Here is a 27,877-nt window from a genome sequence, read left to right as displayed (position 1 = left end):
GCAGCAGGTCGAGGAGAGTCGGGAGATCGCTGAGCCAGGCCTATAAAGGCCCAACACAGCAGCAGGTCGAGGAGAGTCGGGAGATCGCTGAGGCAGGCCTATAAAGGCCCAACACAGCAGCAGGTCGAGGAGAGTTGGGAGATCGCTGAGGCAGGCCTATAAAGGCCCAACACAGCAGCAGGTCGAGGAGAGTCGGGAGATCGCTGAGGCAGGCCTATAAAGGCCCAACACAGCAGCAGGTCGAGGAGAGTCGGGAGATCGCTGAGGCAGGCCTATAAAGGCCCAGCTGGTGCAGCTGCAGCAGGGAGGCAAAAAAGAAGTAGAAAGAAATCAAAAGGGGATGTCACAGCCAAGGGGGTAAGTGATTGGCTGGTGATTGTTAAGTAGCTTTTCTTTTTCTTTATCAGTAAGTAACCTTTTAACATGGTTGCCCAATTAGGTTAATCTAAGGGTTAAGTCATGGCAGGACAGCTCGGACACATGCTATGCTCCTCCTGTACTATGTGGGAACTCTGGGACGCTTCCAGTGTCCCTGACGACTACGTGTGCGGGAAGCGTATCCGCCTGCAGATTCTGACAGACCACATTGCGGCACTGGAGCTGCGGGTGGATTCACTCTGGAGCATCCACGATGCTGAGAATGACGTGAATAGCACGTGTAGCGAGTTGGTCTTACCGCAGGTAAAGGGTACACAGCCAGATAGTGAATGGAAGACCAACAGGAAGAGCAGTGTAAGGAAGGTAGTGCAGGGGTCCCCTGCGGTCATCCTCCTGCAAAACAGATACACCGCTTTGAGTACTGTTGAGGGGGATGACTCATCAGGGGAGAGTAGCAGCAGCCAAGTTCATGGCACCGTGGCTGACTCTGCTGCACAGGAGGGCTGGAAAAAAATTGGGAGAGCGATAGTGATAGGGGATTCAATTGTAAGGGGAATAGATGGGCGTTTCTGCGGCTGCAACCGAGACTCCAGGATGGTATGTTGCCTCCCTGATGCAAGGGTCAAGAATGTCTCGGAGTGGGTACAGCACATTCTAAAAAGGGAGGGTGAACAGCCAGTTGTCATGTGCATATAGGTACCAATGATATATTTTAAAATATGGGATGAGGTCCGACGAGATGAATTTAGGGAGCTAGGAATTAAATTTAAAAAGTAGAACCACCTCAAAAGTAGTAATCTCAGGATTGCTACCAGTGCCACGTGCTAGTCGGAGTAGGAATCGTAGGATAGCTCAGATGAATACGTGGCTTGAACAGTGGTGCAGAAGGGTGGGATTCAAATTCCTGGGGCATTGGAACCGGTTCTGGGGGAGGTGGGACCAGTACAAACTGGACGGTCTGCACGTGCGCAGGACCAGAACCAATATCCGAGGGGGAGTGTTTGCTTGTGCTGTTGCGGAGGAGTTAAACTAATATGGCAGGGGAATGGGAACCTATGCAGGGAGACGGAGGGAAATAAAATGGAGTCAGAAACAAAAGATAGAAAGGAGAATAGTAAAAGTGGAGGGCAGAGAAACCCAATGCAGAAAACAAAAAGGGCCACATTACAGCAAAATTCGAAAGGGGCAAAGAGTGTTGTAAAGAAAAGCCTGAAGGCTCTGTGCCTCAATGCGAGGAGTATTTGGAATAAGGTGGATGAATTAACTGCGCAGATAGCAGTTAACGGATATGATGTGATTGGCATCACGGAGACATAGCTCCAGGGTGACCAAGGTTGGGAACTCAATGTCCAAGGGTATTCAGCATTTAGGAAGGATAGACAGAAAGGAAAAGGAGGCGGGGTGGCGTTGCTGGTTAAAGAGGAAATTAATGCAATTGTAAGGAAGGACATTAGCTTGGATGATGTGGAATCTGTATGGGTGGAGCTACAGAATACCAAAGGGCAGAAAACGCTAGTGGGAGTTGTGTACAAGCCACCAAATAGTAGTAGAGAGGTTGGGGACAGCATCAAGCAAGAAATATGAGATGTGTGCAATAAAGGTACAGCAGTAATCATGGGCGACTTTAATCTACACATTGGGCTAACCTAACTGGTAGCAATGCGGTGGAGGAGGATTTCCTGGAGTGTATTGGGGATGGGTTTTCTAGACCAATATGTCGAGGAATCGACTAGGGAGCTTGCCATCCTAGACTGGGTGATGTGTAATGAGAAGGGACTAATTAGCAATCTTGTGCGCGGCCCCTTGGGGGAAGAGTGATCATAATATGGTAGATGGAGAGTGACAGTTAATTCGGAAACTAAGGTCCTGAACTTGAGGAAAGGTAACTTTGATGGTATGAGGAGTGAAGTGGCTAGAATAGACTGGCAAAGGATACTTGAAGGGTTAACGGTGGATAAGCAAAGCAAACATTTAAAGATCACATGGATGAACTTCAGCAATTGTACATCCCTGTCTGGAGTAAAAATAAAACGGGGAAGGTGGCTCAACCATGGCTAACAAGGGAAATTAAGGATAGTGTTAAAGCCAAGGAAGACGCATATAAATTGGCTAGAAAAAGCAACAAACCTGAGAACTGGGAGAAATTTAGAATTCAGCTGAAGAGGACTAAGGGTTTAATTAAGAGGGGGAAAATAGAGTACGAGAGGAAGCTTGCAGGGAACATAAAAACAGACTGCCAAAGCTTCTACAAATATGTGAAGAGAAAAAGATTAGTGAAGACAAACGTAGGTCCCTTGCAGTCGGATTCAGGTGAATTAATAATGGGGAACAAAGAAATGGCAGACCAATTGAACCAATACTTCGGTTCTGTCTTCACGAAGGAAGACACAAATAACCTTCCGAATGTACTAGGGAACAGTGGGTCTCGTGAGAAGGAGGAACTGAAGGATATCCTTATTAGGCGGGAAATTATGTTAGGGAAATTGATGGGATAGAAGGCTGATAAATCCCCGGGTCCTGATAGTCTGCATCCCAGAGTACTTAAGGAAGTGGTCCTAGAAATAGTGGATGCATTGGTCATTTTCCAACAGTCTATCAACTCTGGATCAATTCCTATGGACTGGAGGGTAGCTAATGTCACACCACTTTTTAAAAAAGGAGGAAGAGAGAAAACGGGTAATTATAGACTGGTTAGCCTGACATCAGTAGTGGGGAAAATGTTGGAATCAATTAAGGATAAAATAAGGCATTTGGAAAGCAGTGACCGGATCAGACCAAGTCAGCATGGATTTATGAAAGGGAATTCATGCTTGACGAATCTTCTGGAATTTTTTGAGGGTGTAACAAGCAAAGTGGACAAGGGAGAACCAGTGGATGTGGTGTATTTGGACTTTCAAAAGGCTTTTGACAAGGTGCTGCACAAGAGATTGGTGTGCAAAATCAAAGCGCATGATATTGGGGGTAATGTACTGATGTGGATAGAGAACTGGTTGGCAGACAGGAAGCAGAGAGTCGAAATAAACGGGTCCTTTTCAGAATGGCAGGCAGTGACTGGTTGGGTGCCGCAGGGCTCAGTGCTGGGACCCTAGCTCTTTACAATATACATTAACAATTTAGATGAAGGAATTGAGTGTAATATCTCCAAGTTTGCGGATGACACTAAACTGGGCGGCGGTGTGAGCTGTGAGGAGGATGCTAAGAGGCTGCAGGGTGATTTGGACAGGTTAGATGAGTGGGCAAATGCATGACAGATGCAGTATAATGTGGATAAATGTGAGGTTATCCATTTTGGGGGCAAAAACATGAAGGCAGAATATTATCTGAATGGCGGCAGATTAGGAAAACGGGGGGGTGCAATGAGACCTTGGTGTCATGGTTCATCAGTCACTGAAAGTGGGCATGCAGGTCTAGCAGGCTGTGAAGAAGGCAAATGGTATGTTGGCCTTCATAGCTAGGGGATTTGAGTATAGGAGCAGGGAGGTCTTACTGCAGTTATACAGGGCCTTAGTGAGGCCTCACCTAAAATATTGTGTTCAGTTTTGGTCTAATCTGAGGAAGGACGTTCTTGCTATTGAGGGAATGCAGCGAAGGTTCACCAGACTGATTCCAGGGATGGCTGGACTGTCATATGAAGAGAGACTTGATCAATTGGGCCTTTATTCACTGGTGTTTAGAAGGATGAGCAGGGATTTCATAGAAACGTATAAGATTCTCACGGGACTGGACAGGTTAGATGTGGGAAGAATGTTCCTGACGTTGGGGAAGTCCAAAACCAGGGGACATAGTCTTAGGATAAGGAGAAACTTCTTCACTCAGAGATGTTAACCTATCAAATTCCCCGTTGCAGTGAGTTGATGCCAGTTTATTGGATATATTCAAGAGGGAGTTAGATATGGCCCTTACGGCTAAGGGAATCAAAGGATATGGAGAGAAAGCAGGAAAGGGGTACTGAGGGAATGCTCAGCCATGATCTTATTGTGGGCTCGAAGGGCCAAATGGCCTACTCCTGCACCTAATTTTCTATTCTGAGCATGGGTTAATACTGTCCAATTCTAAGCATGGGTTATGCACTGACTTCATTGCTGAGGTACATGTGAAAGGATGGAATAGAACTGAGACTGTTGTCTGCTGCCCTGAAAAATCAGAGGCTCAAATGTTTTCTTGTTTTAAAATTACATTTGTCTTGATATTGGGGATGTGAGGTAAATGATTACTTTTCAGATTGTAGTCTGCAGTTCCAGTTATACAACCAAACTGGGACAATAGTTTCCTGCAGCTTATTTTGAGGGTTGTCTAAGGAGAAGAAAAAGTTATTTTGATAGGGAAAATGAATTTTAATTTAGGGATTTTATTACATGGAATATTCACTATTTATTATGGTGTGTCTTTATGACACCTTAAAGAATGGATTTGGGCTGTGCAATTCCTGTATTTCATTCCAGATTGAAGTATAGAATCATGCAGTTTTACAGCACAGAAGAAAACCCATTCGGCTCACCACAACTGTGCAGGCTCCCTGAAGGAACTATTGACTTGATTCTATTTTCCTGCCCTTTCTACATAACATTCTTAATTTTGTTGTTTCCTTTGTAAATATAAATCCACTTTCCCCGGTTGGTCCTGAGAACAGAATTTTCAGGTTGGACCTCATTTTCTGAATCTAATTCACGTACAGTTAGGTTTGGCCGACATCCACTTTTGGGGAGATGAAGCATTGCAGCATGTCTTGGGAAACATGAAGGATCGTGCAGAAGTGGACATTTCTCGGGTTGGGGTGGGGTGGAGGTCTCTTGCTCGCTGGCACTCTGTCTATCATCCGTTCTATTGCCCTCGCTCTTGCACGCTCCCATTTGTTACCAGTACTCAGCCATTTTTACTGATGTTTGGTGCTAAAAGTTTGAGCTATTCTTTGTTCTTGGAATGTTAATGTGGCACTAAGCTGTCTTAAGATGACAAGAATCCTTGGGTTCAACTTCTTGTCCTTAAAATGGTTAATTGTATATGGCTTGTAGTCATCCTACAGCATCCTTTACTTTGAAAATGGTTTAGGTTGCCTCAGAAAATCAAGGTTGCCTTATCCATTTTGTTCTATTTAAGGAAGTATGACTGTGACTTTGGGGCACTGAGAACATTAGCTTTCAGCCTGTGCAGACCTCCAAACACTTGCAAAACCAGACCGTTCCCTATGGGAACAAAACCTTAGGCACAAGCACCTGCCTACGGCAAAATTAGTGAATTAGTCAGTAGTGCACCTTTGCGCTAGAAACATTGGAACTTCTACCACCTTGAACTTTTGGTCACTTTACAAGTGAACATGCCGGGTTTCCCAACACTCTTTGCAAGATAGATACCTGTAGCAATTTGCCAGCTTTCATCCAAGTATTCGTGTCTTGATTGTCACGCCAGTCTTTCTTCACTCCAGAGTTACAACCTAGCCTTAAGGTTTTATGATGTAACGATCAATCGTCGCTTTCTTTAGTGCTAATTATATGCAAAAGTTGAATGAGAACAAACGTATTGTCTATCATGAGTATGGTCTTCCTGATTCTTTAATGAATGTTCAACCCCCATATATTTCCCCTCTCCTTTTCTCTTTCCACCCCCCACCCCGCACCCCAGAATAGTCTAGATTCCCACTCTTCGGACCCAAGTTTCCACACGCACCGAGAACGGCGCAGTCCCGGCCTGGACGCCCGTTTTTCATGCCACAAAGTGCGCCTAAAAAAATCCTCAGTATTCTCCACCTACTTGCAGGTCCTCTGGCCCTCGGCGCAGCCAGCACGAGCTGTGGGGGGGCGGAGCCAGGTCCCTGCGCTGAAAACAGTGCCGGGACCTCTGCACATGCGCGCTACAGTGGGCACGCAAGTGCAGTAGCTCCAGGCACCGAACTGTGTGGGAGGGGCCCGAAGCACGCAGCCCCTAGCCCTGGCTGAATGGCCTCACTGGGGCTGCTTGAATAAGGCTCCTCCCACGGCCAGCTCCTGCTTCCCCCCCCCACCTCCGACCAGACCCAACAACCACGCCCCCCCCCCCCACCAACCCGACCCGCGCTCCTGTTCCCGCTCCCTAACCCGACCCGACTCCCGCTCCTGGACTGGATCCGACCTGACCTCTCTCTCTCTCTCTTCTCTCTCTTCTCTCTCTTCTCTCTCTTCTCTCTCTTCTCTCTCTTCTCTCTCTTCTCTCTCTTCTCTCTCTTCTCTCTCTTCTCTCTCTTCTCTCTCTTCTCTCTCTTCTCTCTCTTCTCTCTCTTCTCTCTCTTCTCTCTCTTCTCTCTCTCTCTTCTCTCTCTCTCTCTCTTCTCCTTTTCTTTCTCTCTCTCTCCTTTTCTTTCTTTCTCTCTCTCTCTCTCTCTCTCTCTCTCTCTCTCTCTCTCTCTCTTCTCTTTCTCTCTCTCTCTCTCTCTCTCTCTCTCTCTCTCTCTCTCTTTTCCCCCCCCCCCCCCCCCGACCGACCCAACGCCACCTACCTGTAAATTTGGTGCTGGGGACGGCCCTGCCCGAAGTCTCGGGACGGCCCGTTCAGCCTTCGGTCCCGAAAGGCCTGCCTGAAGCACTTTCACACAGGTAGGAAGATGGTTTATTTAATCTTTTCTTTGCTTATAAATGTTTATTCAGGTTGGATTTATTTGTAGAAGTATAAATAAGGATTTATTATAGAATTTAATGACTTCCCTTCCCCACCTCGTTCTGGACGCCTAATTTGTAACCTGCACCTGATTTTTTTAATGTGTAGAACAGGTTTTTTCAGTTCTACAAAAATCTTCACTTGCTCCATTCTACTTTAGTTTGGAGTACGTTTTCACTGGAAACTTTCAAATCAGGTGTCAGTGGCTGGACATGCCCCCTTTTGAAGAAAAAATTCTGTCCAAAGTAGAACTGTTCTACCTGACTAGAACTGCAGAAAAAAAAATGCGGAGAATTGCGATTTCTAAGAGAGTCCGTTCTCCACCAGTTGCTTCTAAAAATCAGGCGCAAATCATGTGGAAACTTGGGCCCTTCGTGTGTTTGTCTTTGGAGCTGTTGAGTTAAAAATAATTTTTGCATTACATCACATTATCATTTTCCGTGGTCAAAGACCGAAGCTAAGTAAGTCAAAATGAGGCCTTGTACATGACAGATTGAAGATAAAATAACAGCACAAGGATATGACCTATTTTTAAAGGGACAGTAACCCTTAATTTCTCTCCAACTCTGGAGGTACCAAAATTCCATGACTACTATCGCGGTTTTAGACAATAGCTTGGTTGTTTATAAATGTTGCTACTTTGTTTAATTAAACTTTTGTTTTTCCCCCTCCCCCCAGATTTGATATTTCCGATAAGGATAACTTTTTCACCAGTACAACAAGAAGCACAATAGTGAGTGTTGAAACTTTATTGTAAAGCTTAATTTAAGTCACTAATAACTTGCATTTCATTTTCATTTTTAGTATAAAGTATCATTTGCCCAGGCTCGCATCCTTGTGATGTACTATAAATAATTCCTTGTGATGATCTGAAGGATTCTCCATTTATGTAGCTCCCCAAGATAGCTTCTGTGTAGGGTATGGCTGTATAAAATTTGGAAAAATAAGGTCACCTTGGAATATGCAATATATTTGACTCTCGCTTGGAAAAACTTGGCTTGAATCTAAGTTTCAGCTGACATCTACTCTCTGGCTTCAGCATGGGTTAGGTTCCAATACTTGATCACATTTGGCTGATGTGATTAATCGAGAGTTGGCATGAAATAGCCTTGTCGATGTCAAGTGCCTGGATCATCTTTTCAAATGGAAGAGACATATAATTTGGGGAGTGAGAGGGGGAAAAATATAGAAATACAAAGTATACATTTTGTGGACTGTTAGGCCAAAAATGATAATCTTATTGGTACAGAAGAGTAAGTTGATCATTTAATTTGTGGACCAGTAAACTGTTGAATGCAATTGTTCAGCCTACATTGTGAATTCTGGCTTGTTCATTCTGTATGCTGATGTCATTAACTTCAGAGAATCTGAATTCAGATTCAGTCCATCAGTGAAAATTTATTGGCAAAATTAGCATTTTAACCCAACCAATGTATGACTGAAGTGGAAAATGCATGCAGCTGAATTCAATGAGCCACATCTTTTGGGAAGGCTAAATCAATTATCCTTCAACCAGAAAAAGATGAATTAAAAAAAAAAAATTATATTGTCATGACACAAGATCTGCTGCATGACAGAATTATCTCTGCTGTATACACTTTTAACAAGTGTTCTGTTCCCTGCTGGGTGCTGGTGATTAATAATTATGATAAACCTCCAGTATCGAACTCCAAAAAAAATTGAACTTTTATAATGCAAAACTTTATTAGTGGAAATGGTACCATTGTGTTCATCTACCTACTCATGTAGATGGATTACAGCACATATGATGAAGATAGCAGGTTTCTTACCGCCAAAAACTGAGGGTCAGATATCTTCTAAATATGCAGTGCAATCTGATGACTGACTGTTGTGAAATTAGAATTGAGGAATGTTCCCCAAAAGTGCTCTCCAATTTCAGAGTAATAATATGGTTAGGCTTCAATTAGAATACTGTGTCCAATTTTCATCTCCTTGTATGATTGGGGATTTGGTAGAGTGTGGAAGGGAACACAAGATTGGTTCTCGGCTTAAAAACATCTCAGCTACCCAGATGGTACTCAATAAGATAAAGGCAGATAAATCCCCTGGACCTGATGGCTTGCATCCTAGGGTCTTGAGAAGTACCGGCAGGGATAGTGGATGCACTGGTTGTAATTTACCAAAATTCCCTGGATTCTGGGGTGGTCCCAGCAGATTGGAAAACTGCAAATGTAATGCCCCTATTTTAAAAAAGGAGGCAGACAAAAAGCAGGAAATTAAAGATCAGTTAGCCTAACATCTGAGAAAATGTTGGAGTCCATTATAAAAGAAGCAGTAGCAGCACATTTGGAAAAGCATAATTCGGTCAGGCAGAGTCAGCTTGGATTTATGAAGGGGAAGTCATGTTTGACAAATTTGCTGGAGTTCTTTGAGGATGTAACAAACAGGGTGGATAAAGGGGATCCAGTGGATGTGGGGTATTTGGACTTCCAGAAGGCATTTGACAAGGTGCCACATAAAAGATTACTGCACAAAATAAAAGTTCACTGGGTTGGGGGTAATATATTAGTTAGCCAATCCTTTATTCATACTAACAGAAAACAGAGAGTCGGGATAAATGGTTCATTCTCGGGTTGGCAATCAGTAACTAGTGGGGTGCCACAGGGACCAGTGTTGGGACACCAACTATTTACAATCCATAACGACTTGGAAGAAGGGACTAAGTGTAACGTAGTCCAGTTTGCTGATATTACAAAGATGGGAGGAAAAGCAATGTGTGAGCAGGACACTAAAAATCTGCAAAGTGACATACACAGGCAAAGTGAGTGGGCAAAAATTTGGCAGATGGAGTATAATGTTGGAAAATATGAGGTCATGCATTTTGGCAGAAAAAAAAATCAAAGAGCAAATTATTATTTAAAGGGAGAAAGTTTGCAAAGTGCTGCAGTACAGCGGGACCTGGGGTTACTTGTGCATGAAACACACAAGGTTTGTATTGTGTTCCTAACACCGATGAGACTGCACACAGGGAGGTTAAAGTAATAGTGACCTCGGTCTTTAATACGACACTACAGAGTTAGGAACAGGCCTTAGGGGCCGGCTTATATACAGTGCTTCAGGGGATGAGTTCCCTGCCCTGGTGGCGGAACATGGGAGTGCATGCTTTACACAACATCACCTCCCCCGCCCCCCCCCCCCCCCCCCACCCAAAGTCAAAGTGAAAACTATTTACAAGGCAAAGCAGTCGGGAGCATTTCTTTCCCTGGTGGACCGCCTCGGTACAAATGTCTGTTCTGGTGTGTTGGCTGTGCCCTCACTGGGCTGGCGTGTTGGCCCTGCAGGGTTGCTAGGTGAGCCTGGCCTTGCTGGGCTGTTGAGCGTGATGGATTCGATTTCCTGGTCCAGTGTGGTGTCGTTGATCCTTTCGGTGTGTATGTGTGGGCTCTCAAAAGGTGGTGTCTGCTGTGGGTTGTTAAGGGCAGTCTGTGAACCGCAGTCTCGTTTGGTCCAGGCGCTTTCTGCAAATTTGTCCGTTGTCTAGTTTGACTACAAACACCCTACTCCCTTCTTTAGCTATCACCGTGCCCGCGATCCACTTGGGACCATGTCCATAGTTTAGCACGTACACAGGGTCATTCAGATCAATTTCCCGTGACAGTGGCACGACCATCGTTTACATTTTGTTGCCGCCACCTGCTCTCTACCTTATCATGCAGGTTGGGGTGAACCAGCGAGAGTCTGGTTTTAAGTGTCCTTTTCATGACTGAGTGGGGTCTCTTGCGGTAGCTGAGCAGTACTCGGGACAGGCGGGTTTGGAGTGAGCCTTCTGTGACTTGTTTAAGGCTGTTTGATTGTTTGTACTGCCCGCTCTGCCTGCCCATTGGAGGCTGAGGTGACATGTTTGATCCCATTGGGGGTCATGAATTCTTTAAATTCTGCACTGGTGAAACATGGCCCGTTGTTACTGACCTGCATGTCAGGCAGGCTGTGAGTGGCAAACATGGCCCTCAGGCTTTCAATGGTGGTGGTGCTTCCTGACATTATTTCACATTCAATCCATTTTGAAAAAGCACCACCACCAGGAACATTTTACCAAGAAACGGGCCTGCATAGTCGACATGGATCCTCGACCGTAGTTTGGAGGGCCAGGGCCATAAACTAAATGGTGCCTCTCTGGGTGCATTTCTCAACTGAGCACATACGCTGCATTGCCGTTAACAGGACTCTGTCAGAGTCAATACCGGGCCACCACACGTGGGATCTGGCTATCGCTTTCATCATTACTATACCTGGGATTGTGCTGTGGAGATCCAAGATGAATGTCTCCCTGCCCTTTTTTGGTAGCACTACGCGGTTACCCCACAACAGGCAGTCTGCCTGAATGGACAGCTCGTTCTTTGGCCGCTGGAACGGCTTGATTGGCTCTTGCATTTCAACAGGGATGCTGGCCCAGCTCTCATGTGTACACAGTTTTTTTTTAAACGAGGGAAAGCAGAGGACCTTGGCTGGTCCAAGTCCTAATCTGGCAGGCCGTGACAGGTGATTTATCATTTTCAAACTCTTCCATGACCATCAATAAGTCTGCGGGCTGCGCCGCCATCAACCAGTTTGCAGGCTGTGCCATTTCCACCCCCATGGTGGGCAATGGTAGCCAACTGAGAGCATTTGCACAGTTCTCAGTGCCTGGCCTGTGGCGGATGGTATAATTATACGCTGATAGCGTGAGTGGCCACCTTTGTATGCGGGCTGAGGCATTAGTATTTATCTCCTTGTTTTCAGCGAACAGGGATGTGAGGGGCTTGTGATCGGTTTCCAGCTCAAATTTGAGGCCAAACAGGTACTAATGCATTTTCTTTACCCCGAACACATATGCTAATGCCTCTTAATCATGCTGTAGGCTCTCTCGGCCTTAAACAAGCTCCTGGAAGCATAGGCGACAGGTTGCAACTTCCCCGCAACGCTAGCTTGTTGTAATACACACCAGACTCTGTCCAACGATGTGTCAAATGCTAGGACAAGTCTTTTACATGGGTTATACAATACAAGCAGCTTGTTGGAGCAAAATATTTCTGGCTTTCTCAAAAGCAATTACTTTTTTTTTCTCCATACCCAGTTCTCACCTTTGCAATGACACATGTAGGGGCTCTAAGAGAGTGCTTAACCCTGGTAGGAAGTTACCAGAATAGTTGAGTCCCAGGAAAGACCGCAGCTCCATGACGTTCTGTGGCCTGGGCGCGTTCCTGATAGCCTCTGTCTTGGCGTCTGTGGGCCGAATGCCGTCCGCTGTGATCTTCCTCCCCAAAAACTCCACTTCTGCTGCCATGAAGACGCATTTCGACCACTTCAGCCGCAACCTTACGCGATCCAGTCGCTGGAGGACCTCCTCCAGGTTTTGTAGGTGCTCGGCGGTGTCCCGACCAGTGACCAATATGTCGTCCTGAAAGACCACCGTGCATGGTACCGACTTGAGTAGGCTCTCAAAGTTTCTTGAAGATCGCTGCAGCCGACCAAATTCCAAACGGACATCTGTTGTAGATGAACAGTCCTTTGTGCTTGTTGATGCAGGTGAGGCCCTTCGAAGACTCCTCCAGCTCCTGAAACATGTAGGCTGAAGTCAGGTCGAGCTTGGTGAATGTCTTGCCTCCTGCCAGCGTCGCAAATAGGTCGTCTGCCTTAGGTAGCGGGTATTGGTCCTGTAGCGAGAAACGATTAATAGTTACTTTATAATCGCTGCAAATCCTGATCGTGCCATCACATTTGAGTACTGGAACAATCGGGCTGGCCCACTCACTGAATTCCACTGGGGAGATGATGCCCTCGCATTGCAGCCTGTACAGCACGATTTCCACTCTGTCCCTCATCATGTGAGGTACCGCTCGCGCCTTGTGGTGAATGGGTCATGCCTCTGGGACCAAGTAGATCTGCACCTTCGCCCCGGAAGCGTTTCCAATGCCTGGCTCAAAAAGGGAAGGAAATCTAAGAACCTGGGTACATGAGGCCTCATCGACATGTGATAGTGCTCGGATGTCATCCCAGTTCCAGCGGATTTTGCCCAACCAACTCCTTCCAAGCAGTATGGAGCCATCGCCTGGGACAATCCAGAGTGGCAGTTTGTGCACCGTGCCCTTGTAGGTGACCTTGACCATGGCGCTGCCCAGGACAGTGATGAGCTCTTTCGCGTATGTTCTCCGTTTCATGTGGATGGGACTCAGGGCTGGTCTGAATGCCTTGTTGCACCAGTCTCTCAAACATCTTTTTACTCATGATGGATTGGCTAGCGCCTGTGTCCAGTTCCATGGCTATGGGTAAGCCATTCAATTTTACGTTTAGCTTTATAGGTGGACATTTCGTCAAATGTGTGCACCGCGTGTGCTTCAGAATCTGCCTCCTCTCTCAGGCTCGAAATTGCTTTGATCCACCATGGACCAATCTTCCTCTGCCACGTGGTGGTTAGCAGGTTTTGCAGAGCTTGCAGCTTGTTTGCAAGCTCGTTGGAGGTGCCCCATTGTTCCATAGCTCTTGCAAACATACCCTTTGAAGCGGCATGAATAGGCTGAATGGAAGCCTCCACAACGCCAACAAGGTGTGAATTGCCTTGCGTTCATCCTTTGTTGGGGACTCGGTCATCTGGGTCACCTGAGGCCTGCTGGCAGTTGCAGACTCGTGGTTTCTGCCCTGTACATGTCTGCTCGCAAACACAGTTCCAGTTAAATTATGAACATTGCTAGCACTTGTGTGCTGAGAGATTTGTTTGGTGTTATCACTGGTGGACATAAACGCCTGTGCTATCACAATGGCCTTGCTGAGGGTCGGTGTCTCTACAGTCGAATGTTTTCGTAGGATGGTCTTGTGGCCAATGCCCAGTATAAAAAATGTTTTGAGCATTTGCTCCAGGTAGCCATCAAACTCACATTGTCCTGCAAGATGCCTTAGCTCGGTGATGTAGCTCGCCACTTCCCGATCTTCAGATCGCTGGCACGTGTAGAACCGATACCTCGCCATCAGCACACTCTCCCTCGGGTTAAGATGCTCCCGAACCAGTGTACTCCGCTCCTCATACGACTTATCTGTGCGTTTCACTGGAGTCAGAAGATTTCTCATGAGGCTGTAGGTCGGTGCCCCGCAGACTGTGAGGAGGACCGCTCTCCTTTTTGCAGCGCTTCCTTCTCCGTCCAGCTTGTTGGCTAAAAAGTACTGGTCTAGCCGTTCGACATAGGCTTCCCAGTCCTCGCCCTCCAAGAACCTCTCCAGGTGCCCACAGTTTGCTGTATCTTTGCGTTGGATTCGTATTCTCGTCGCCAGTTATTGTGTTCCTAACACAGATGAGGCTGCACATGGAGGTTTAAGTAACAGTGACCTCAGTCTTTAATGAGACACTCCAGAGTGAGTAACAAGCCTTAGGGGCCGGCTTATATACAGTGCTCCCAAGGGATACTGGGATCCCTTGCGACTTCAGGGGATGAGCTACCTGTGGCGGCACATTGGAGTACATGCTTTACAGATGCACAACAGTTTGTATGCAGGTACAGCAAGTGATCAGGAAGGCCAATGGAATCTTGGCCTTTATTGCAAAGGGGATGGAGTATAGAAGCAGGGAAGTCTTGCTACAGTTATACAAGGTATTGGTGAGGCCACAACTGGAATACTGCGTGTCGTTTTGGCTTCCATATCTACAAAAGGAAATACTTGCTTTGGAGGTAGTTCAGAAAAGGTCCTTTAGGTTGATTCTGGAGATGAGGGGGTTGACTTATGAGGAAAGGTTGAGTAGGTTGGGCCTCTGCTCATTAGAATTCAGAAGATTAAGAGGTGATCTTATCGAAACATATAAAATTATGTGGGGGCTTGTCAAGGTGGATGCAGAGAGAATGTTTCCACTGATGGGGGAGACTGGAACTAGGGGACATAATCTTAGAATAAGGGGCTGCCCATTTGGAACTGAGATGAAGAGAAATTTCTGTTCTCAGAGGTTAGTAAATCTATGACATTTGCTGCCTCAGAGAGCTGTGGAAGCTAGGACTTTGAATAAATTTAAGATAGAAATAGACAGTTAAGCAATAAGGGGTTATGGGGAGCGGGCAGGGAAGTGGAGCCGAGTCCATGATCAGATCAGCCATGATATTGAATGGCGGAGCAGGCTCGAGGGGCAGTATGGCCTACTCCTGTTCTTATTTCTTCTGTTCTTATGTATAGGCTCAAAGAGCGGGGTCGGTATATTTTGAAGAAGCATAGTCTCTGGGGCAGTTTGATCAAGGGACTATATTATGTTTTATGTGAACCAATTATTTCAACTGGATAGGTTAGGGAGAATCTGGGAGCACAATTTCAAGTTATGCAAAGGGCATCATCGTCATAGGTAGTCCCTCGGAATCGAGAAACACTTGCTTCCACTCCCAAAGTGAGTTCTCTGGTGGCTGAGCAGTCCAATATGAGAGCCACAGACCCTGTCACAGGTGGGACAGACATTTGTCGAGGGAAGGGTTGGATGGGGCTGGTTTGCCGCGCGCTCCTTCCGCTGTCTACGCTTGACCTCTTCGCACTTTGCGTTGAGACTTGAAGAACTCAACGCCCTCCCGGATGCACTTTCTTCACCTTGGGTGGTCTTCGACCAGGTTCTCCCAGATGTCAGTGGTGACTTCGCACTTTACCAGGGAGGCTTTGAGGGTGTCCTTCTAATGCTTCTGCTGCCCACCTTTGGCTCTTTTACCATGAAGGAGCTCCGCATAAAGCATTTGCTTAGGGAGTCTCGTATCTGGCATGTGAACTATGTGGCCTGCCCAGCGAAGTTGATTGAGTGCTTCAATACTGGGGCTGTTAGTCTGGACAAGGACACTGATGTTGGTGCGCCTGTCATCCCAGGGGATTTGCAGAATCTTGCGGTGACATCATTGGTGATATATATCCAGCGACTTGAGGTGCCTTTTATACATCGTCCATGCCTCCGATCCATACAGGAGGGCGGTTATCACTACAGCCCTGTAGACCATGAGCTTGGTGGTAGATTTGTGGGCCAGGTCTTCAAACACACTCATGCAAGGGCAGAGCTAGGTTGGATGTTAGGCAGTTCTTTTCCCAGAGAATAGTGGATCTGTGGAACAGGTTGCCAGTTCATGCAGTGAACCTGTTTCTGGCTGGGGTGGAGATCACCTTTTACAAGTAATATCAATCGGGCTCATTGTGATCTCCTGGAATATTTTCGATCGCCTAAAGGGATCGTAGAGGAATTTTCCAGATTTGATTCACTTAATTAGCCTGTTTTTTTTTAATTTGTTTTTTCCCTTCCAGGAGATTCCATTACTCCAGGTATACATAAGGCACCACATCTATAGGGGACAGGCTAAATGGGCCAGTTGGTTATTTCCTGTGCATCATTTTTGTATGTAAATGATGTGGCATATTATGTAAAATCTGAGGATGTTTCTTTTGCTTTCTATGATGAGATCATGTAAACCAATCTCTAATCCCTTTAATATGATTTTTAACTTATGCCTGGCCATATCTTCAAGTGGAAAAACCAACCGGTTATACTGCACTAAACGAGGCAAGACATGGAGGTCAACTAATTGAAGGTCTGAAATTCTTAATGGTCAGGACAGGGTGATGGCTTTGATTCTAAATTTACTGATGGGAGATAGCCTACTATCCAGTCTGGTCTTGTAGAGTATCGATATACCAAAGGTTCATCCTTTGGTGTAAGGTTATCTTGAAATGGGGCTCCACATAGCTAAAAAATCAATAATGGCAACAAGAATGTCTTCTGCCAGCTAGGAGATATTTTTTTAGACATAGAAACATAGAGAATAGGTGCAGGAGTAGGCTATTGGCCCTTCGAGCCTGCAACACCATTCAATAAAATCATGGCTATCATTCCCTCAGTACCCCTTTCCTGATTTCTCTCCATGATCCCTTTAGCTGTAAGGGCCATATCTAACTCCCTCTTGAATATATTCAATGAACTGGCATCAACAACTCTCTGCGGTAGGGAATTCCACAGGTTAACAACTCAGTGAAGAAGTTTCTCCTCATCTTAGTCCTAAATGGCCTACCCCTTATCCGAAGACTGTGTCCCATGGTTCTGGACTTCCCCATCATCGGGAACATTCTACCCGCATCTAACCTGTCCAGTCCCGTCAGAATCTTAAGTTTCTATGAGATCCCCTCTCATTCTTCAAAACTCCAGTGTATAAAGGCCCAGTTGATCCAATCTCTCCTCATATGTCAGTCCCCCCCTCCTGGGAATCAGTCTGGTGAACCTTCGCTGCACTCCCTCAATAGCAAGAACGTCCTTCCTCAGATTAGGAGACCAAAACTGAACACAATATTCCAGGTTGGGCCTCACCAAGGCCCTGTACAATTGCAGTAAGACCTCCCTGCTCCTATACTTAAATCTCCTAAGTATGAAGGCCAACATACCATTTGCCGCCTTCACCAACTGCTGTACCTGCATGCCAATTTTCAATGACTGATGAACCATGACACCCAGGTCTCGTTGCACCTCCCCTTTTCCTAATCTGCCACCATTCAGATAATATACTGCCTTCGTGTTTTTTTCCCCCAAAGTGGATAACCTCACATTTATCCATATTATACTGCATCTGCCATGCATTTGCTGTTTATCCCGACTCTCTGCTTCCTGTCTGCCAACCAGTTCTCTATCCACATCAGTACATTACCCCTCCAATACCATGTGCTTTGATTTTGCATACCAATCTCTTGTGTGGGACCTTGTCAAAAGCCTTTTGAAAGTCCAAATACACCACATCCACTGGTTCTCCCTTGTTCACTCTACTAGTTACATCCTCAAAAAATTCCAGAAGATTTGTCAAGCATGATTTCCCTTTCATAAATCCATGTAGACTTGGACCAATCCTGTCACTGCTTTCCAAATGTGCTACTATTTCATCTTTAATAATTGATTCCAACATTTTCCCCTCTACTGATGTCAGGCTAACCAGTTTATAATTACCTGTTTTCTCTCTCCCTCCTTTTTTAAACAGTGGTGCTACATTAGCTACCCTCCAGTACATAGGAACTGATCCAGAGTCGATACTGTTGGAAAATGATCACCAATGCATCCACTATTTCTAGGGCCACTTCCTTAAGTACTCTGGGATGCAGACTATCAGGCCCCGGGGATTTATCGGCCTTCAATCCCATCAATTTCCCTAACACAATTTCCTGCTTTATAAGTATATCCTTCAGTTCCTCCTCCTCACTAGAATCTTGGTCCCCTAGTATTTCCGGAAGGTTATTTGTGTCTTCATTCGTGAAAACAGAGCCAAAGTATTTGTTTAACTGGTCCACTATTTCTTTGTCCCCATTATAAATTTACCTGAATCTTACTGCAATGGAACTATGTTTGTTTTCACTAATCTTTTTCTCTTCACATATCTATGGAAGCTTTTGCAGTCAGTTTTTATGTTCCCAGCAAGCTTCCTCTCATACTCTATTTTACCCCTCCTAATTAAACCCTTTATCCTCCTCTGCTGTATTACAAAATTATCCCACTCCTCAGGTTTGCTGCTTTTTCTGGCTAATTTATATGCCTCTTCCTTGGATTTAACACTATCCTTAATTTCCCTCGTTAGCCACGGTTGAGCCACCTTCCCCGTTTTTTATTTTACTCCAGGCAGGGATGTACAATTGTTGTAGTTCATCCATGTGATCTTTAAATGTTTGCCATTGTCTATCTACCGTCAACCCTTTAAGTATCCTTTGCCAGTCTATTCTAGCCAATTCACGCCTCATACCGTCGAAGTTACCTTTCCTTAAGTTCAGGACCCTAGTTTCCGAATTAACTGTATCACTCTCCATCTTAAAGAATTCTACCATATTATGGTCACTCTTCCCCAAGGGGCCTCGCACAACAAGATTGCAAATTAGTTCCTTCTCGTTACACATCACCCAGTCTAGGATGGCCAGCCCTCTAGTTGGTTCCTCTACATATTGGTCTAGAAAACCATCCCTAATACACTCCAGGAAATCCTCCTCCACTGCATTGCTACCAGTTTGGTTAGTCCAGTCAATATGTAGATTAAAGTCGCCCATGATAACTGCTGTACCTTTATTGCACGCATCCCTAATTTCTTGTTTGATGCCATCCCCAACCTCACTACTATTGTTTGGTGGTCTGTACACAACTCCCACCAGCATTTTCTGCCCTTTGGTATTCCGTAGCTGCACCCATACAGATGCCACATCATCCAAGCTAATGTCCTTCCTTACTATTGCATTAATTTCTTCTTTAATGAGCAACACTACCCCACCTCCTTTTCCTTTCTGTCTATCCTTCCTGAGTGTTTGTTTGAGTTATATTGAAAGATGCATTTTATATTGGTGTTTTCTGTTGCGCTTCTGCCACCCACTTTTTTTTCTTTCCCCTCTATGGTGAACAAGAACAGTCAAAGATGATGCACTGATGATTACCTGAGGGTCAATAGGGAAATGTAATATTAAGGCAAAACCACTCAACAGTGGATGTCCTGAGACTCTTGAGCACTGTATTGGTGAAAAAAGTGCATAAATAAATGAAGGCCAAATTGGAATGTGAATATTTTTGCAATTTATTACATTTCTCCAGTTTTCATGTCAGCTGTGGCTCAGTGGTTAGCACTCTCGCCTTGGAGTCAGAAGGTTGTGGGTTCAAGTCCCACTCCAGGGACTTGAGCACCAAAATGTCGGCTGACACTCCAGTGCAGTGCTGATGGAGTGCTGCACTGTCAGAGGTGTCTTCTTTCGGATGATACGTTAAACCGAGGCCCCATCTGGTCTCTCAAATGGACGTAAAAGATCCCATGGCGCTATTTCAAAGAAGTATAAGGGAGTTATCCCCATTGTCCTGGCCAATATTTATCCTTCAATCAACATAACAACAAAAGCAGATTATCTGGTCATTATCACATTGCTGTTTGTGGGAGCTTGCTTGTGTGCAAATTAGCTGCCACATTTTGCACATTACAACAATGACTATGCTCCAAAAGTACTTCATTGGCTGTAAAGCACTTTGAGGCATCCAGTGGTCATGAAAGACACCATGTAAATCCAAGTCTTTCTTTAAAAGGATTCTGTCCTCAGTTGGTGGGTTATTCCTAAGTAGGATATCTTCTCTGCCACCTGTGATTGAGCCGAATCTGCTAAGATGAGTCATGTGATTGGATGTGTCAGTGACTGAGTGGGTTATTAAACTACAGGGAACGTCCATTTAAAATGGCTAGAGGCAGCTGGGGCAAGACAACCACACTGGAACATTGAGGAAAGGGTTAATCTCTGGAAAATGTTCTCCTGTAACTTAGTTGCAACTACTTGAATAAGCAGCAAGTAAAAATAGACACAGGACATTCCCCTTCAGACCAAATCTCCCTGGAAAATTTACTCGAGAGAGCTGCAGCAACCAGGTTGGCAGCGGCAATATTTTTAACTTTGCCAACACCACCAAAGCATTGAAAGAATTATGCATGGATGTTGCCCACTCTCCAAGCTCTCGTCGCCTTTTTTCTTTTTGGATGCACCAGTCGTGACATTTTTAGGTGAGCAATTGTTTACGAATAAGGAAAGGGAGAATATCCTTATGAAAAACATACGGACCAATCAACAACAAAAATTTGCATTGTTATCTGGAAAAATGTCTCTAGGTGATTCACGAGGTGTGAGGAAAATTGGCATTGAGCCCACAAAGGAGGTAGTAGGAGTGGTGACCAAACGTTTGGTCAAAGAGGTGGTGTTAAGGAGAGCCTTGAAGGAGGAGAAGGTCTTGTAATGACAGAGGGGTTTACTGAGGGAGTGTGTATCTAGGATGCTGAAGACACAATAGCCAATGATCGAATGAAGGGAGAGGGAAACTATCCAAGGAGTCAGGAACAAAGATTTCAGTGAAGTCGCTGACTTTCCATCTTCCAACTTGAGGTCATCCAAAACTCTGCTGCCCGTGTCCTAACTCGCACCAAGTCCCATTCACCCATCACCCCTGTGCTTGCTACATTGCCTGCCAGTTGAGCAACGCCTCTTTTTTTTTAAACATTATTATTGTTTTCAGAATCCCTCTAGGTCTTCTCCCCTCGCTATCTCTGTAACCGACTCCAACCCTCTGAGATATCTGTGCTCTTCCAATTCTGGCCTCTTTCACATCCCTGATTTTAATTGCTCCACCATTAGCCTTCAGCTGCCAAGGCCCTAAGCTCTGAAATTCCCTCCCTAAATCTCTCTGCCTCTATTTCCTCTTTTTTAAGACGCTCCTCAAACCCATCTCTTTCTGCCCTAATATCTCCTTACGTGGCTCGGTGTCACATTTTGTTTGATAACACTCCTTGGGTCGTTTTACTATGTTAAAGGCACTATATAAATACAAGTTGTTATACTTGTGGTGTAGGGCTGGATGAGGTTAGAAATTGGGAGGGTTGAAACCATGGAGGGGTGAGAAAAATAATGCAATTAAAAATTTTAGGCACTTGGGGATAGGGAATCGATGCAAGTCAGTGATGGGTTTTGGCAGTTCAAACAACAGAGATTTGGATGAGGTAGAATTCCACTTTTTTCCCTTTAAATTCCTCTGCTCTCCACAGCACAAACCCATGAACTACAGCAGTACCACATCATAGATTTTATTTAATTTATTTTAAATGAATATAGATGCAGTGCTCTTGTTTCTCACTGGAGTCAAGATGTCAGTGGCCCGAAGCTTCATCTAAATTGTGTGTGCATTTTGTGTACCTGTTCGTGCGTGTATAACAGAGTAATAGCGTATGAGTGTTTGCTATAGTTGAGCTGAGCGTTTCGTACTTTTTGTAAATACCTTTGGCTATTCCTTCGTAAAGTACCTCCGCACATCTAGGTTTTTGCAAAATATAACCCAACATGGAAGAGTATTTTTAATTCCATTAAATAATGAACGAATGTGTGGTATGATTATTTCTAGGAATGAACTGCAATATTCAGTTCAATATTTGCAACGACAAAAAATTGTTCAGCATTTGTTTTGTGTATAATCATGATTTACATATTCTAGCAATTCATATATTCTGTCCAAAGTAAAGAATGAACTTGCATTTATGTAGCACCTTTCATGTTGCCCAACTGTCCCAAAGCGCTTCACGGCCGATGAATCCGTTGTTATGTTGGGAATGAGGCAGCCAATTTCCACACAGCAAGGTCCTACAAACAGCAATGCAATAAATGACCAGTTGATCTGTTTGTGTCGTTAATTCAAGGAGAATTATTGGCCAGGACACTGGAGCACTCTTTAAATAGTGCCAGCGGATCATTTACAGCCACCTGAGAGGACTGGATCTTGCTCTCTAACATTTCATCCAAAAGACGGTTCTTCCAATATTGCAACATTCCCTGAGAACTGTGATTAACTGTCGACCAAAGCGATATGCTGAAATCCCTGAAGTAGGGCTTGAACCCTCTACCTTCTGACAAAGGCTTGACTGCTAGCACTGAGCCAACCTAAACATTTAGAGACTGTAATGGCCCCCTTTATGTCAGTAGTGCCCTCACTAATGACCCCACATGCTGATGGCAGCCAATAAAGGCTATTCATAGGTTTGTGCACTTGGAATCCTCAAAGTTAAACATTTTATTTACATTCATACAGTCGTTCTTCTTGCTCCTACCTGCCCCCCCACCCCACCACCCCCCAAATGTAGTTTTAAATGGCAGGTCAGGAATGTTGAAGCCTTAGGACTTGTTTATGCTGACTGTTGCAGTGATCTCTTGACACTATTCCAAAAAAATGCAAGTGAACATGATGAGGAAAGCTGCCAAAAGACTTACTCCAGGTAGCAGCTGATGGTCTGGCAAAGCAAACTGCTGTAGCTGCAAGTCAACTGCAATGAAGAGCAACATGTCTCCAGTCAGAAAAAAGCAGATGAATCTGTCTGTCCAGTACATAATGGTCAGCATGATCTCCGAGCCCAAAAACATCATCCGGCCAACAAGAAAGCAATTTGGCCCAAATCGGCATTACCTTGAAATATCATTGCTGAAGATTTAGCATAGTGCTATGTGAAGAAATATGAAATGAATAATCAGACAAAAGCACTCAAGATTTATGGGTTCCATGTTATGCCAATGTTTTTGGTTGAAACCTTAAGATCTGGAGGCTCCTTAAACGAAAGGTTTCCAAAAGCTCCCAAACCCACACCCTCTACCACCTAGAAGGACAAGGGCAGCAGGCGCATGGGAACACCACCTCCTCCAAGTCACACACCATCCTGACTAGGAAATAAATCATCATTCCTTTATTGTCACTGGTTCAAAATCCTGGAACTCCCTTCCTAACACCACTGTGGGAGTACTTTCACCACACTGCTGCGGTTCAAGAAAGAGGTTCACCACCACTTGATAGGCAATAAATGCTGGGCTTGCCAGCGACACCTACGTACCATGAATTATTTTTTTTTAATTGGCTCCAGTTGAACTTTTTCACCAATGTTCCCATGCCCTCTATCATTGCAATTGAAATGAACTGGCCATCAATAGTTTAAGCCATATCTAGTTTCAGGAATGAAATACTTGGAAGGCTTGTGTGCGAAACCTACAGACTCTAGGATGGCAATTGAATCCTGTCTAGTGGCAGTTTTTGGAATGCAACAACACAAGTTGCTCACCATTTTTAAAAATTAATTTCCAGAATGTGGACATCGCTGGCAAGGCCAGCATTTATTACCCATCCCGAATTGCCCTAGAGAAGGTGATGGTCAGCCACCTTATACAACTGATAGGTTTGCTTAGGCCATTTAAGAGGGCAGTTAAGAGTCAACCACATCTGAGGTGGTCGTGCTGTAGCTCATGGGTTTGTGCTATGGAGTCAGATATAGGCCAGAAGAACAGCATATTTCCTTCCCTGCAGGACATTAGAAGTGTTTTCCAGTGCACCAATAATTAGCAGCTCCTGCCAGATCCAAACCCCCTCTGTAAAATATCGATTAATATGCTACGTGAATCTATTGTACATACTAATCGGGTCAAAAGCACGGACAGCTCAAAGTTGGACTTTTTAAAAAAAAAACAAACTCAAAAGCCAATTGCGTGAGTCACCACACTTGTGCCTCACATTAAGCACTCACCGTGCATGCGCGAAAACCCGGAACTTGCGATCTGTTAAGAATTCTTTTGACCGATTATCCGCATCCCTGGGAAAAGGGCATCCGCAGGCTATTCGCCCAACTTCTGCCCAGCGAATGTATGTAAAATTCTTACACCTAGTAAAAGAAGGCATAAGGACTGCTTTTACCAGTGTAAGAAAAACCTGTAAAATAAGTTAAGGTTATTGATAACCCCATTAAAACATTTACATTTATTTTTCAAAAATGTTTTTTAGTTATTTGATGTGTAGATATATTTTTGTGGTATTCCTATTCATGCTTATGGGGATTCTGCATGTACAAAATCCCCACAAACATGAATGGGGATCCCCCTTGTTTCATACGTTGGGCTGGCCCACATGATCCCAGGGGCGCGCGAGAACAGCATGCGCCCAAGATACGTGGGTGGGTACCCGGAGAGGCCCAGGACCACAAGTCTCCCCGACCACTCGGTATGCGGGCATTTTATTTGAGAATCTGAGACATTTCCCTGTGGGAATCCTCTGACCACAAATTCAGGGCCGTTGTGTGTGTGTGTGAGTGAGTGCATGTTCTTGTGTGTTTGCATGCATTGCACTTAGTATTGCATTTTTAAAAAAGGAGGGCGAGAGATAACACGGAATTATAGACCGGTCAGCCTGACGTCGGTAGTGGGTAAAATGATGGAATCAATTATGAAGGATGTCATAGCAGTGCATTTGGAAAGAGGTGATATGATAGGTCCAAGTCAGCATGGATTTGTGAAGGGGAAATCATGCTTGACAAATCTTCTGGAATTTTTTGAGGATGTTTCCAGTAGAGTGGACAAGGGAGAACCAGTTGATGTGGTATATTTGGACTTTCAGAAGGCTTTCGACAAGGTCCCACACAAGAGATTAATGTGCAAAGTTAAAGCACATGGGATTGGGGGTAGTGTGCTGACATGGATTGAGAACTGGTTGTCAGACAGGAAGCAAAGAGTAGGAGTAAATGGGGATTTTTCAGAATGGCAGGCAGTGACTAGTGGGATGCCGCAAGGTTCTGTGCTGGGGCCCCAGCTGTTTACACTGTACATTAATGATTTAGATGAGGGGATTAAATGTAGTATCTCCAAATTTGCGGATGACACTAAGTTGGGTGGCAGTGTGAGCTGCGAGGAGGATGCTATGAGGCTGCAGAGCGACTTGGATAGGTTAGGTGAATGGGCAAATGCATGGCAGATGAAGTATAATGTGGATAAATGTGAGATTATCCACTTTGGTGGTAAAAACAGAGAGACAGACTATTATCTGAATGGTGACAGATTAGGAAAAGGGGAGGTGCAAAGAGATCTTAGTGTCATGGTACATCAGTCATTGAAGGTTGGCATGCAGCTACAGCAGGCGGTTAAGAAAGCAAATGGCATGTTGGCCTTCATAGCGAGGGGATTTGAGTACAGGGCCAGGGAGGTGTTGCTACAGTTGTACAGGACCTTGGTGAGGCCACAACTGGAGTATTGTGTCCAGTTTTGGTCTCCTAACCTGAGGAAGGACATTCTTGCTATTGAGGGAGTGCAGCGAAGGTTCACCAGACTGATTCCCGGGATGGCGGGACTGACCTATCAAGAAAGACTGGATCAACTGGGCTTGTATTCACTGGAGTTCAGAAGAATGAGAGGGGACCTCATAGAAACGTTTAAAATTCTGATGGGTTTAGACAGGTTAGATGCAGGAAGAATGTTCCCAATGTTGGGGAAGTCCAGAACCAGGGGACACAGTCTAAGGATAAGGGGTAAGCCATTTAGGACCGAGATGAGGAGGAATTTCTTCACCCAGAGTGTGGTGAACCTGTGGAATTCTCTACCACAGAAAGTTGTTGAGGCCAATTCACTAAATATATTCAAAAAGGAGTTAGATGAAGTCCTTACTACTCGGGGAATCAAGGGGTATGGTGAGAAAGCAGGAATGGGGTACTGAGGTGCATGTTCAGCCATGAACTCATTGAATGGCGGTGCAGGCTAGAAGGGCCGAATGGCCTACTCCTGCACCTATTTTCTATGTTTCTATGTTTCTATTTCATAATTGTGTACTCTTTGTCAAGGTTTGGGAAGCAAAAATGCTGCCTTGATGATGTAAGCATTAATAGCTGGGTAGAGTTTTGTGATTAGATGAGAAGAGGAAGTAACGCTTGTTTCCTAGAGTTGCATAGAAACTCTGCATTGTATCTACTTCACACTCCTGTCAGGAGAGTCTCCATGAATACATAATATAAGAACATAAAAGTAGGAGCAGGATTAGACCATTCTGCCCCTTGAGCCTGCTCTGCCATTCAATAAGATCATGGCTGATCTTCTGTTTCAACTCCACTTTCCTGCACTATCCACATATCCCTTGATTTCTTTTAACATCCTAATTTAATGACCTCTATCTTGAATATCCTCAAAGACTGAACCTCCACAGCCCTCTGGAGTAGAGAATTCCAAAGTCTCACCACCCTCTGAGTGAAGAACTGTCTCCTCATCTCGGTCCTAAATGGCCGATCCCTTATTCTGAGACTGTGACCCCTAGTTCTAGACTCCCCAGCCAGAGGAAACATCTTCCCTGCATCTACCCTGTCTCATTGCTTTCATCACACTGATGATGGGAAGTATTAAGAAAACAATTGATTTGATATAACATCAAAATGTCACCAGAAAAATGCATGTGTTTTATATACAGCTAAATGAAGATGATACAGTCTGATGTGCCCCATGCCCAAACGGTGTCTGCCGTTAGTTAGACTTGCCCATGCACGTATTCGGTTTTGAAATTTATTTATGTGGCGATTTGCTGAAAAGTGCGTGCTAATAATGTCAGTGTGGGGAAACTGAGCAACTGGGACTTGAGCAAGCAATAGGGTTATCTTCTTAACCAATCCAATTGAAAGATTTTGCAATTAACAGCGCAAGGACTGAGCAGGAAGTACAAATTAAAGCGGGTGAATTCAATGTCAAATCAAGTTCATGAAGAGAAAGAGAGGGGGAAAAAAGATTGAATTAAAGCGAGAGGGGGAAAAGAGGCAAAGGAAAAGGTTTTTTTTGTTTAAAATTTTACATTTTTAAAATCTCAATTAACCCCGAAGGAATGAAACTTCACACTTGTAATAGTGCCACAGAGGTTGTTTGGTCGTAATTAACACATCACATCATTTCAGTCTGTGTACCCTTTTAATGAACAAGACTTAACTTTGTGAAGAGTTTAGTTTGTATCTAGCACACAATACAGAAGCTTCTCGCCATTCAGTAGTGAGGCAGACAGTGAGATGCCAGGTTTGCGAAGCTAATGGTGGAGCTGCTCAACTCTGACAGCAATATTTGAGTTTAACCACACATCTGCCCCTCACCTGAAGTCTCTGTACCAATATGCACATAAATAACAGTGCCATTAGCCTCACTGTTACTTTGACAAGAAAATCTGGACAATTATGTTATGTAACCAAGTACCCCTCGTGTAATAAACTGCCTGGCTAACAGCATCATTCCCAAGACCGCCCAAAGTGGAGGAAGAGCACCTCGAGTCTTGTCGCCGAGAGCATGCAGGAACCAAGCGCAGGCAGCGGAAGGAGCGTGCGTCAAACCAAGCTCCCCACCCACCCTTTCCTTGAACCACTGTCTGCCTCAGCTGTTAGAGACTCTAATTCCCATATTGCACTGTACAGTCACCTGAGAACTCAGAGTGGAAGCAAGTCTTCCTCGATTTTGAGGGACTGCCTATAATAATGATGATGCATCATTATTGGCCCTCAAAGATCGCTCAATATAATGGCTTGGAAGTTACATGTGCTGCACATGTACAGACATATAGTTGTTATAGCATTGAACGGAGGATAGAATT

At 44.8% G+C, this 27,877-nt stretch overlaps 1 protein-coding gene across 1 annotated transcript in view; it reads left to right on the top strand.

Annotated features, from left to right (window-relative positions):
- ano1a (anoctamin 1, calcium activated chloride channel a) overlaps positions 1 to 27,877 on the top strand; it is a 379,673-nt gene that overhangs the window by 144,097 nt on the left and 207,699 nt on the right. The window contains exon 6 of the mRNA XM_070899592.1: positions 7,684 to 7,738. Coding sequence (XP_070755693.1) covers positions 7,684 to 7,738 — 55 coding nt within the window. The remainder of the gene's footprint in view (positions 1 to 7,683; positions 7,739 to 27,877) is intronic.

The sequence above is a fragment of the Pristiophorus japonicus genome, chromosome 14, assembly GCF_044704955.1.
Source record: "Pristiophorus japonicus isolate sPriJap1 chromosome 14, sPriJap1.hap1, whole genome shotgun sequence".
Taxonomy (NCBI): Eukaryota; Metazoa; Chordata; class Chondrichthyes; family Pristiophoridae; genus Pristiophorus; species Pristiophorus japonicus.
Note: the sequence above shows the minus strand (reverse complement) of the source record. Positions and strands in the feature narration are given on the sequence as shown.